This window comes from Zootoca vivipara, chromosome 8 (assembly GCF_963506605.1).
Source record: "Zootoca vivipara chromosome 8, rZooViv1.1, whole genome shotgun sequence".
NCBI classification, from domain to species: Eukaryota; Metazoa; Chordata; class Lepidosauria; order Squamata; family Lacertidae; genus Zootoca; species Zootoca vivipara.
This window is the reverse complement of record NC_083283.1, coordinates 50,821,418-50,834,492: the sequence shown is the minus strand read 5'-3', so window position 1 is coordinate 50,834,492 and position 13,075 is coordinate 50,821,418. Positions and strand designations below refer to the sequence as shown.

Sequence of the window (13,075 nt, the reverse complement as noted above, 5' to 3'; positions counted from 1 at the left end):
AGCAGGCAGGGACTGCCTCATCTTGTAAAGAGGCATTGATCACCTCCCCATCCCAGCCAGCCATTCCCTCCTTGCAGGTTTTTATCAGCCAAGGGTGGTAAGGGTCTAGAGCACAGGTGGTCACCCTGACTGATCCAAGCAGCTTGTCTACATCCTTGAGCCTTACCAACTGAAACTAATCCAACACAACAGGACTAGACTGTGCTCTGGACACCCCATGAGAGTCATCTGCTATAGCAGCAGAGTCAAGGTCTTGGTGGATGCAAGCAATTTTATCCTCAAAATGCTTTGCAAACAAGTGACAGCAAGCTACCATTGGTTCTAGCCAGGGCCGGATTTAGGTTTGATGAAGTCCTAAGCTATTGAAGGTAACAGGGTCCTGTATATGTCCAGCTGTCCTTTGTCAACAACAAATTGCCACTGGTTTTTGTTGTTGTTGTTGTTGTTGAATATATGCTATATGGTGATTTATGGACCTAATAATATTTGCACATAACAAAATATGTTGCTGTATGTAGGTTTTATTTTATTTGTTTTTATCTTCTATTTTGGAAATGTACATCCAATTGCTGTTTTTTACTTTAATTTTTTGGGGGGGGGCCAAGAGAGTGGGCCCCTAAGCTATAGCTTGTTTAGCTTATACGTAAACCCGGCACAGGTTCTACCACCTCCTTTGGGCCAGCCTGTAAAAGGCCCTGTACTACCCAGAAAATCTCTGCTGGGCAATATACTGAGGATGCAACGGAGGCAGCAAATATGCCTTCTTTGCTGCCTTCACTGCCACTCGATAGGTAGGCTTGATAAAGAGCCCTTACTAGTGTTCAGTTGCATTCATTCAGATATTTCCTCCACTTGTGTTCAAATACATGAGCTACAATGAGCTAGCAAGCATGACTTGAGTGTGGGCACAATATCCATCTGAAACCAGAGAAAAGCATCCCCGCTTTCCTTGGGCATTTGGACAATGCCACTTTGGTTCAAGGCAGCCAGATCAATGGAAGGGTCTCAGTTCAGTCGCAGAACATCTGCCTTGAACAAAGAACACTATTGGTTCAATCTCTAGCATCTCCAGGTAGGAATGGGAGACTCCTGTTTGAAACCCTGCAGATGCCTTGCCAGCCAGTGTAGGCCAGTGGTTCCCAATGTTTTGGTATGGCAACCTAGAAGTCCAAATTTACTTGGTAAGGTGATCCATAGATTTTTTTTTTGTCACATTAATTTTGTGTCTTAGGTCTTTGTCAGCCTCTTGTTTCCTGCATTTTAATGGAAGTTTTTTCCTATTTCATAACCACTACTTGAGCCTTCAAAGCAAAAATTTACCACACACCTCTAACAATGTGAAATGTGTTGAAATATGTTTAGTACTTATAAAACTATTCACAGATTTGCTTATGACAATGGAAGACCATCAAACATCTATCTGATTGCAGGATGCTGCTTCATAAGCTATAAAAAATTATTCTAAGAAACCAGGACCGGCAGCCGTGTGACACTGGAAGTTGTGCCGCTTTGCCCTTCTATGGGCACCAAAAATGGCCACCGCCGGCTTCAAAAGTCACTTCTACGCATGTCAGGAAGTGCGTCGACGCAACTTCCGGTGTCGCTCTGCCCATCTATGGGCACCAAAAATGGTCACCGCCGACACGGAAGTCGCGTTATGCACTTCCGGATATACGTAGATGCGACTTTTGAAGCCGGCGACGGCCATTTTTGGTGCCCATAGAAGGGCAAATCAGAAAAAATGGCCGCCGGCAGGAGAAAATAATGGAGAAAAACGGGAGACGAAGGGATACGGGGGACCACCTGAAAAAGGTAAGTAAAAACGGGGGTTTCCCGGGGGAAACGGGGTACTTAGCAGCTATGCTAAGAACACATGGTTGTGCAGTTTCTTAAGTGTGCTAAGAGTTGTTAGGAAAACACTATTCTCACAGAACTACAATTCCCAGAGTGCTTAAACAAACATTTCCAGGGAACTTTGGGAATTGTAGCTAGTTGCCCTCATACAGCACAGGAAACCTAAAATGATCATGGTTGGAAAAGTAGAGAACCTTAGAAGGTGTGATGGTGCTTCCAATCATGTTGGCAACAGACAGACAGTATGGAGGGGTATGGGGTCATTAACCTCATTTTTAAAAATATATATTTTTGCAAAAAAAGGGGGGGTTGTCTGGAACCCAGTGAAACCTTCGAGGCCTCATGATATTTATTTCAGAGACATTTCTGGGCTTCAACAAAAACACTGCTGTTGAGAATGTGGCTTGGGGATTAAAGCACTGAGTTAAAAAAGATCAGCATAGGAAAAGGGAAGAAAAATAACAAAGGTTTGAAAGCTGGATAGCAGTCCTCTTCAGGGGGTAAGATGAAGGAGCAAGATACTTTCCAATGCTGCCCCCTGCTGAACTCGGGGAATACAAATCCACACAAAAGTCTCAGAGATTTAAGAACAATATATATTTAATACAAAGGCAACCTAAAGTGTGGTGCTTCTATCAAATTTTCCTAACCCTAGGAGAGGCCACTGGAGAGACACACACAGAGAGAGATCTCAGCATTGGGGTTTTCTTTGTTCAAATATATAGCCTTCGTAAAGTTGGGGAATCATTTGGTCTTAAAAGTAATGGATTATCCAAGTTTTCGCCTTCTAATGGAGTGCAGCTGGAAACAGCTTTAAGAATTCTGTTTCTTGCCCTCGTGATTCCCCCCCCCTAGAAACACTGATCTCCATCTTTCCTTCAGAGGTTACTCTCCTTTTTTCCTTCATTGACATTGTGTTAAAGTACTGTGGAAAACAGCCAGCTATCAACTCAGCAATAATATTTATGCTTACATTTTAGTAAAATCATATTGCAGTAAAAGTGATTTACTTGTCTACCCTCCGCCCCTGACTCATGTTTCAAACCACTCTCATTTACGTCGCCACAGGGACAAATAATTTCAAGAGCAGCCCACAACAACTGGAGACTGTTTGTTCTGATGTGGTATTTTTATATTCTCAGTCTGCAATCTGGAAGACTTACTTGCTAACACAGTTACATGAACACAAGAGATTGTACCCAGTGTTAGTCATTCAGAGTAGACTCACTGATTTTAATAGACGTGAATAAGTTAGGTTCATTCATTTCAATGGTTCTACTCTATGTGTACGACTAATGATGGACACCAATGAAGGGGAAAAAATTTACCCAAAGATACAGCCAAACTATTTATGTAGGGCCATTTCCAGGGGAAATAAGTCTGAATACATTCTGGATTCTCTTGAATTCTGAAAAACACCAAGAGACCATTGACTTGAGATAAACAAATGGCATCTGTGAACAAGTTTAAGGTCAGCTTTGAATAGAACAGACCTAGGTCTAAAACTGCATCAAATGAAGTAGAACCTTAGCTATGAAAGCTCATGCCACATGGGTAGAGTCATACCTGCCAAGTTGCTGTCAGAGAAATAAGGGACTGGGCTGGAAATAGCAGACCGGAAGTAGCGCTGCCGCCATTTTGGAACTGGGCAGAGCATGCTCAGAAGTCACTTTTGATGCTGCTTTGCCCAGTTCCAAAATGGCCACCGTGCCAGAAGTCGCACTGCAGCCATTTTGGAACTGGGCAGAGTAGCATCAAAAGTTGCTTCTGAGCATGCTCCACCCAGTTCCAAAATGGCCGCCGCACCAGAATAAACCGGGAAAAAACCAAAAAATCCATTTTTTTTCCAGCTAGGAACAACTGGAAAAATGGGGATTTCCCGGGAAAAACAGGAGACTTGGCAGCTATGGGTAGAGTAGGGGCTTTAGATTGCATTAATCATTTGATAGCACCAGACATAGTTGTATCTGGGTGGCAGCCATGAGATTCCTGCTACTGTTCTGTTCTTTGTGGAGAGAGATAATAAAGTTCTTGTCTAGCTTCCTGACTAGTTTCCTGACTGGTGTCCTGATTCTTCCATGACCTGGTGTCAGAACTCACAAATTCCAAATGTGACAAACAGTGTCACCATTAGGGAGGGGATTTTTATTATTATTATTTAGTCCACACTGAAAGGCAAACTTACATAATTTGTACATTTTGAAACAACACAAAAACAGCCACCTTCCCAAATTTACACTTCTCTGTATTTTTAGTGATATCCTCCAGACAAGCAATGTGTACAAAAATGCATATATTAGTGAACATGAGATACAGACAGGCATTATATTAGGGGAAATTGCTTTGCAAAAATGCATAATGAGCAAAACTGCAAATATAAATATGTGCATTAGAATAAATTCACACTAACATGCTGGTTTTCATATAAAAATGTGGAGAACTGAACTTAGGACTGAAAAGATAAGAGATTCACCCAGCTCTAGGCACAGTTCCCTGGACCAGAAGGTTCCAGTTTAAAGAATCCTGAAGAAAAGATTTGCCTGACCAAAAAGGCTTAAGAGAAAAAAAATTGTGTTCACTTCTTTATGGTACAAGTGTGGGGAGCTAACAATGTTTTTAAATCCTTACCTTTGCTGAGGAGGGCCATAAATGAATGTGGGTGCCCATTTGAGTTATTTGTTAGGATCCTGAATTAACAGAATGAACACAGTGAGCTTGAAGATTTTAAAGACAAATTGGTGCTTGGAATTATAGACCAAGCGCTTTCTGAAAGTATGCAACTGTTCGAGGATGTAACTCTTTACAAAGCCATATTTATTGATCTAATGCCATTTCTAGACAACCCATTGATCAAAATTCTCTATGCAGTTTACAAAAACCAATTACAAAAGTCAAGCTAGAGGAGCCATAGCTGCCAAGTTATCCCTTTTTTACAGGGATTTTCCCTTATGCTGAATAGGCTTCCTCGCGAGAAAAGCGAAAACTTGGCAGCTATGAGAGGAGCATAGTGAGGAAAGTGTTTGAAGACAGGGCATCTTATTATCATTATAGTCCTAGAGAAGGACATCATCCAGAAAGCTGTTGTATTCAGGTGGTACAACAACTCACCACAGTGGTCTACAGGCGTTTTTTCCTAAAAGTTTATGTTGTGTAAGGACACTGACCCTCCTTGGAAAATAAACTTAACTACCAGTCAAAATGCTATTAATTCCAAAATACATCTAGGAGCTTATCTTACACTTATTTCAGAGAAGGCCTATGCAAAATTCCAGAGCGCTCACAGATGTGCAAAAGACAGCAATTGTTTTACATGACCCAAGGAATATTATGCGTGGTTCTGGATGCTCTACTACACTAAAAAGCTACATGGCTGAGCCATTTCTGTCTGCCATACAATCCTCAGTCATGGAATAGCTGCCTGAATGGGGCTACTAAAAGTTGTGGGAGAACTAGGACTGCTTGACAAAAACTGCCTAAGAAAATGAGACATTGTGGACACTGCTTTAAGATCTGTGCCCAAACAATACTACGTACAAACAGCCACATAATATCTATTCACCTATATCAGAATGGAGAATTGGAGCTAGGAAGGATAAAAGAAAGGAGCACACTTAGGCAAATGACTGAGCTCACCTCACGGTATGAACCAACGGTCCCTGTCATCAAGAAAAATGGGCAAATGCACACCTGTCTAGATCTTTAAAAACTTAATGAAGCTGTAGTCAGAGAAAAATATGTACTCTCAATGCTAGATGACCTTTTCCCCAAAGTGACAGGAGCCAAAGTAGTTTCCAAATTGGATGCCTCAAGCAGTTTCTGGCAAACACCTCTGACAAAACTGAGTGGTGAACTGACTAAACTTATCACGTTCTTTGGGATATTGTTTTCAATGTCTGCCATTTGGAATCAGAAGTACTCCCAGGATTTTTCAAAGAAAGATGACAAGGCTCCATAGAAACACAAAAGGAGCTGTGGTATTAGTGGACAATATCCTAATACACATCCTAATACATCAATGGAAGACCATGACAAAATTCTGGTCATCTTATGGAACAGTCTCCTTGAATCTGGACCCAAACTAATCGATGCAAAGTTGAAATGCAGTTCTTGGGTCAAGTAATCACACAATATGGGACAAGGACAGGCCTAGAGAAGGACATTGTCCAGAGAGTTGTAAGGGCTGACTAACATTACAGAACCAAGATGCTTTCTGATCACATTGTTGAACATCTTCATTGTCCTGCTTAAGGCAACGGCTTTTTTTATAAAAAACAAAACAAAACATCAAACTTACCTGGACATGTTAACAAGTTACATATAACTGTTTCTAAACATTCCTGGTTTTATTTGTCATTGCTTTAGGTTCACCACATAAGGACTCTTTGACTGAGTGCTTTATAAATTTTTCTAACTAAAATTCGAAAGACGAATAAACTAAACCTTTTATTGAAATCCACAATGACCAGGCTTGGCAGATAGTTCAAGAGGCTACCTTTACAAATATAAAGGGCCCAGAACTTCTGATAGCCAATCTTATACTTTTTGTTATGCCAACAAGTTGTTGTTGTTGTTGTTGTCGTCATCATCATCATCATTACAAGGAGTTTTGAATAATCATCTGCCTAGTTCAGAATGCAAGCTCACTGCATTCTGTTCCAGACCACTTACCTAACCTCTTACTGAAGCAGAAAAATGCTATGCACAAATTTAAGGGGGTGAAAAGAGAGAATGTTTCGCTAGTGTTTGAGCACTGTAAAGCTTTTATAGATGCCTATGTGATCTACTTTTTTTCAGACTCTTCACAGACTATAAACCTTTGATGACCTTGATTTAAGAAAAAGGTTTGGTTCAAGTACATTACTAGGCCAGCATCTTCTACTAATAATGATGAGATTCAGCTCAGTAGACAAGTACGTTAGAAAACAAAAACAGGCATCCATAGCAGATGCATTATTATGAAGCCCACAGCGCAAACAGGGACTTGCAAATGAAAGGAAGAAGTCAAGGTACATCACTTCTAAAACAGCATTTTAAAACAGGCTTGTCAGATGTACGTAGACATCTACTCATGGATAAATCCTATACTATATTAGATTAGGAGGACCTGAATACCTTAGCAATACCTCAGAGATTACTAGGAAGTACTCTTCAAAAAGGGGGAAGATTTATACAATCTGAAGAGAAACCAGAGTATGCTAGGAAGTACCCTTCTGTCTATATGCAACTGAGTGAATTGAAAGGCCTAAGAGCAAAACAAACAAACAAACAAAAACACCCTATATTGTTGCACCATGATATACAAGAAGTTCCTAGACCTTATCCAACAAGGATATCAGGGTCTAACCAAATGTTGTAAAGGAGCCAAGAATACAGTATGGTGGACTGGAATTTGATATGACATGAATAACAAAACTCTACCCTGTGACTGCTGAAGAACTTGATCGACACAAAGCAATGGACTTTTATGCACTTGGGGCTCACAACTGATATTATCTGGTTGTTGTGGGCTACTATTCTACGGGTAGCAATATACTCATTTGCCTACTATTGCATGCTATAGCCTTGTTGTACAGCTGAGCAATACCTTTGTTGACTTGGGCCTTCCACATGAACTCACGACTGACAATGCAACTCAATTTACAGCAGAAGAATTTTCATCATTCCAGACATTTTAAACAATATTACCAAAAGCCACCTCTATCCTGAAGCAAAAAGGGAGGCAGTTAGAGCAGTATGGACAGCAAAGAAAATATTGACACAGAAAGACCCACATATTGATATTTTAAGCTACAGATGAACACACTGATAGCTACTGTATAGAGCAGGGGTGATCAAGCTGGTCCCTACCGCCCACTGGTGGGCGTTTCAGGATTCCAGGTGGGCAGTACAGGGTTCTATGCCACATGTTACTGTGGGCGGTAAGGAAGTTTTACCACCAAGAAAAATGCATTAGTGGGCAGTAGGTATAAAAAGGTTGACTACCCCTGGTATAGAGACTAGCTTAATTAGTAGCAGGTAGAATACCTGCCCAAACTCTAGAGATGAATCTCTTTCTAAAGTGACCTGATCCAGGGGAAAAAAAGGTATCTTAAGGTTATTAAGGTAAAAGAAATGATGTTTCTATAACCAGCACAATTCTGTGAGAGAACTAACACATTTAGAACTGTGTGTGAGAGAGAGTATATCAGACTCAATGGAGAGAAGACAATATAGACTCCAGTTACTGTACAAGGGAAAAAATGAAACACCCAGATAATAGTCTGTTGAGACTGAACATGGAATACTTATCAGAAACTGATGATATCTTCTTCCTATTCCTGAGAAGTAACAATAGCCAAATACACAAGTAGTACCTAAAAACCCAAGCTCATCTTGACTGACAATGTTATTAATCATGACTAAAACTCTTTCAATATTTAGCAATCAGTGACAACACCAAATTACCACATTTCAACAGGGCTGTTTTATTTGCTTCTTTAAGGGGAAGGAGAGACATGTGGACAATCATGGATTGGTACCTAGGGACTTCTCCTGCTGAGGACACTGAAAGAGCACTTAGGGTGCAACATGAAATTAACGTTTTTTTAAGCACTTCAAATGAATCTTCAAAAAAGTCCCTTAAGAACATATGGTACATATGGTTCAAAACTAATATCTCCCTTGCTCAGTATCCAGTTTCCCACAAAGGACAACCAGGTGCTTATGAGTAGCCCAGACATAAAGGCAACAGCCCCCTTCTGTTGTTGTTTTCCACTGACTGGTATACTGTACAAAGGAATGCTACCATTGATCCTGGAGGTGGCATATAGCCATCACTTCTAGTTTAGTCCTATCCTCTCTGAATTTTAATTTGCCTAATCTCCTTTGGTGGCCATCACTACATCTTATGGAGGAAAATTCCATAGTTTAAGAGGCCCTGTGTCGTGCAGCACTTCCTTTTGCCTATTCCGAATAGTTCAACATTTAGTGATTGGATGACTCCTCATTCTAGTGTTATAAGAGGAAGAAAAATATTTATATGTGCATTTTCTACACAACATGCTTGATTTCATACACCTCCATCCTGTCCCATCCCTCACATAGTTTTTTTGTTTCTAAACTAAATAGCCCCAATCACTGAAACCTGTTCCAGTTCTACAAAACCATTTTTTAGTTTCTTCAGTCACCTGAATATTTCGGTTGCCAATTGAATGTATGATACCTTTTATCTGTTTCAGAAAATAGTTTCACAGATATGCTCCCTCCCTTATTCTTGAAATATTCAACTAGAAACTTTAAGTGTTTCATGTCATGGATTAGCAGATTTCAGGGATGGGATGGGTTCAAGCTTGCCTTTTACTCAAGAGAAGTGTGCATGCACACGAAAGCTCATACCTATGACAAACTTAGTTGGTCTCTAAGGTGCTACTGGAAGGATTTTTTTTATTTTTATTTCAAGAGAAGTAAGTCACAGACAAGATAGTAGTGTGTTAAAGCAATAAGCAATAGGAAGAAACAAAATATTGAAAAAGCAATAATGAAAAGGGAAGAAAAACAAGAATTGATTTTCAACTGCAAGTACTTACCCACAGGAGACATTTCAGGCACGCCAGCAGTGTAAGGGCCATCCAGAAATTTAGGTTCATTGTCATTGATGTCCTGAATCTTAATGACGAATTCTGACTCTGGTTCCACGGGTTTACTTGTCAGTCTATCTAGTGCTTGTGCTCGGAGGGTGTAGTAGGCTTGTTCCTCCCGATCAAGCCTCTTTGTAGCATGAATATCCCCCGTGTTCTCATCAATAATGAAAATGGAACTTGCCCCTTCTCCTGACAAGATGTATTTGATGGAGCCATCTCCTTTATCAACATCAGAGTGAAGCTGGTGAAAAATTGATGAGAGATGAGATTAACTTGCAGGAAAGTCGGTGGTATGAATATATGTAAATAATAATAATAATAATAATAATAATAATAATAATAATAATTTGCATGTCATGCAGCAGTATACGAAATTTTATCATTCTTGGAAAGTTAAGGCAAATGTTGATTATGCACAGCATGTAGCAAACGAGGGGAAGCTGTCAGCTGGCTCCTGTGAGCCAGACAGTCCCATCTCATTCCATAAACAATCTTATTTTCGAATGCATTTCATGGCAGCTCAAAGCAAGAACATCCCATTCCTGTAGTTTTCTCCGAGTACAGCTGCTGAACTTCGGAGGTTGACAATCTTGTAGATTTACCCCAGAGTAATCCTGCTGGTGTCAGTAGAACTACTTAAAAGTTCATGGAATCATAGAATTGTAGAGTTGGAGGGGACAACAAGGGTCATCTAGTCCAACCCTCTGCAATGCAGGAATCTTTTGTCCAATGTGGGACATGAACCCACAACCCTGAGAATAAGAACCTCTTGCTCTACCAACTGAACTAGTAAGTTTTTCTTTGTGATATTGACTTACATGGCTTGCACTTAAGTTTTTGAATATTTGGATCCAAATAATCATAAAGAAAAGTAATACCATGGATTTGTATGAATAGAAACACTTTTTAACATACTTGTTGATAGCAAATGTGCTGTATTTTGTTAATTGCTTACTAAAATAATAGAATAATATAGTATTACCTGCATGCCTAGTAAGCCAGCCTCACTGAACTTTACAGGACTTTCTCCTAAGCATGTGTGTATAGGATTGAGTCCTAACTGATCTGTCTGGTCTTAAAGAAGCTCTTTTGCTTGTTTCAGTTTTAACACAATCAAAACAAATCAAATTTGGTGAGAGCTTTAAAACATAATAGAGATCATGTTCAACTAGGCAGCTTTCTTCCACAATTCGATAATTCTAGATTGGTACAAATATAAAATAAACTGCACTCCTGCATTCTTTATGGCTATAGCCTGTGTGCTTTTTAATCTGTTATCTACATTCACATAAACAGGATGGTTACTACAGCATACAGTCATATGTTATACTGTATTGTATTATACATATTTCTATTTTGTTTTTTTCAGAGAAAAGAACTCAAAGCAACTAACAAAAATATTTGAAAACAACTCTAATAACAAGCCTAAAACAACCTAAAATAAACCACTAATTTATAGGGAAAGGCATATTAAATTCAACCACACTCCACTAAAATATAAGTAGGCTATTAAGATCACAAAGTCTTGGAGAACAAGAATGTTTTTGTTTGGCACCTAAAAGTAGATAGTGATGGTGCCAGGCATGCCTCCTTGGAGAAAGTATTCCATAGATGAGGAGCTACCACAGAGAAGGCCTCAAATACATGCGAAACAGCATACAAGATAAAGTTGAAGGCTATGGCAACCCACATCGAAGGATCAATGAAGCTGGATAACACTCCGCAAGAACCACCCGCTGAAAATGGTCAACTAAGCAGGAAAGGAGCCACTGCAAAGCAGTGGCTCTCACTCCCAATGTGGGAAGCTGCTCCACAACAATACCATGGTTGATGGTATTGAAAGCCAGTCACACACTCCCCTGTTCCTTTCTCCAGACAAAGGTCATCATACAGGGGGACCAAGCCAGTTCCTGTGGCAAAACCAGTTGTAATCTCTGAATAAAGTGGATCTAGAAAATCAGTTTTCATCCAAGAGAGCCTGGGACTAGCCCACAACTCTATCTTCAAGAACCTTGTGCAAGAAGGAAACTTTAGCAACTGGATAATAAGTATTTAGGTGTTCCAGATCGAAGGAGGGTTTCTTAAGGAGTTTCTAGACAGGAAGCATTAATCACCTTCCTAGCCCAGAGAGCCATCCCTTCCTTGATCATTTTCATCATCCATGAGAGTAAAGAGTGCAACCAAACAGAACCAATGTCCTTGTTCATGTCCTAAAGCCTTACTAACTGAAACTCATCCAACACCACAGACATATACAGTGCTGTGAGTGCCTTTTGAAATTCATCTGTTGTAATAATGGCGTTGAAGTTCTGGTGGATGATACAATTTTGTTCTCAAAACATGTTGCAAGCAAGTCATAGCAAGGCACTGCCACCAGTTGGATCAGAAAGACCAGCAGTGCAAGCTGCTGAACCCAGGCCCAGGCCCAAAACTAAGCCTTTAGCATGTCAGTCAACAGTCCCTTTGAGCCAAATCCCACAAGTCGGACACTCAGATATAATACCCTCTGAGCCAGATTCTGCTGAGGAATGAGCCTCCTTTACACTATGACCTCCACACTCATGAATACAGACTGAGAGATAATGGAGCACTAGGCTCTAGGTCAAAAGAGATTCTCCATTCTTCAGAATCTCCATTTTGAGATTCTCCATTCTTCAGGTAGGGTGTGGGATCTGGGAGAAGTAGTTGGGAACAAGAGAGATATGGGCCTCCCTTGTTTGACCAAGTTCTATGCTTGGAGCTGTCCAAGGTCTTGCAATTCCAGCCTGACCCCTTCTCAAATACCAACCTAAAACACTCACAGGCATACCTCACAGGGTGCCCAACTGTGGTCAGGAAAGGGCACATTCAAGGACATTCAGAGGAAACCAAATGTGCTGTTTCAGCATATCCCTTTCAGCATATCCAAGATCCAAGATCCTCTCTGTTTATGCTCTGATTAGTGCTCACAAGCAAGCCATGTACCTCAGCCCACTGACTTGTTTCAGATCCTGATATGTTAAGGATGAAGCTCTGAAGAGGGTTTCTCCATGTGTCCCTCTGAATATTCTCGACCCCAGAAGATTCATGGCACACTCCTTTCCTTGCACCATACCATCATTGCTCCCATCAAGTCTATTGCTTTCTCTCCAGTTAGAAATATCACAAGTTTTACAATCACACACACATGAAACTACTGTCTGACAACATAACAGGGCTGGTGTTAACTGAAGATTGGGGGGGGGGCTAGACACTGGATTTCAAAAGGTCCAAGTTAACTAAGGAGATTCCTGTTTACAGATGCGTTAGCTGATCTATAGCCACCATCTAATGTAAATTACTGCATTTGCTTTCCATGCACTTGCAATAGCGATTAGTATGTGATACTTTAGTGAATAACTGCTACCCTGAGAGCTAAAAATGTTATTAGTTTGCTTTGATGCACTAAGGGCTATCACATCTCGTATTTTACTACTGAACTTTCTTGGTCTCTCCCCCACCTCTCCAATAAAGGTTGCTTTTTTAAAAGAGCCAGATTCTATGCACAGAAAACCTTGTGCCCACGGCGGGGTGGGGGGAAGCTTTAATTACCATAGGTTGGCTTCTTACATTTGTGATGTTCC

The 13,075-nt window shown here is 40.4% G+C and overlaps 1 protein-coding gene across 1 annotated transcript in view; it reads right to left on the bottom strand.

Annotated features, from left to right (window-relative positions):
* The window catches only part of LOC118090370 (cadherin-7), a 115,058-nt gene that overhangs the window by 53,486 nt on the left and 48,497 nt on the right, over positions 1-13,075 (bottom strand). Inside the window, exon 3 of the mRNA XM_035126025.2 lies at positions 9,420-9,714. Coding sequence (XP_034981916.1) covers positions 9,420-9,714 — 295 coding nt within the window. The remainder of the gene's footprint in view (positions 1-9,419; positions 9,715-13,075) is intronic.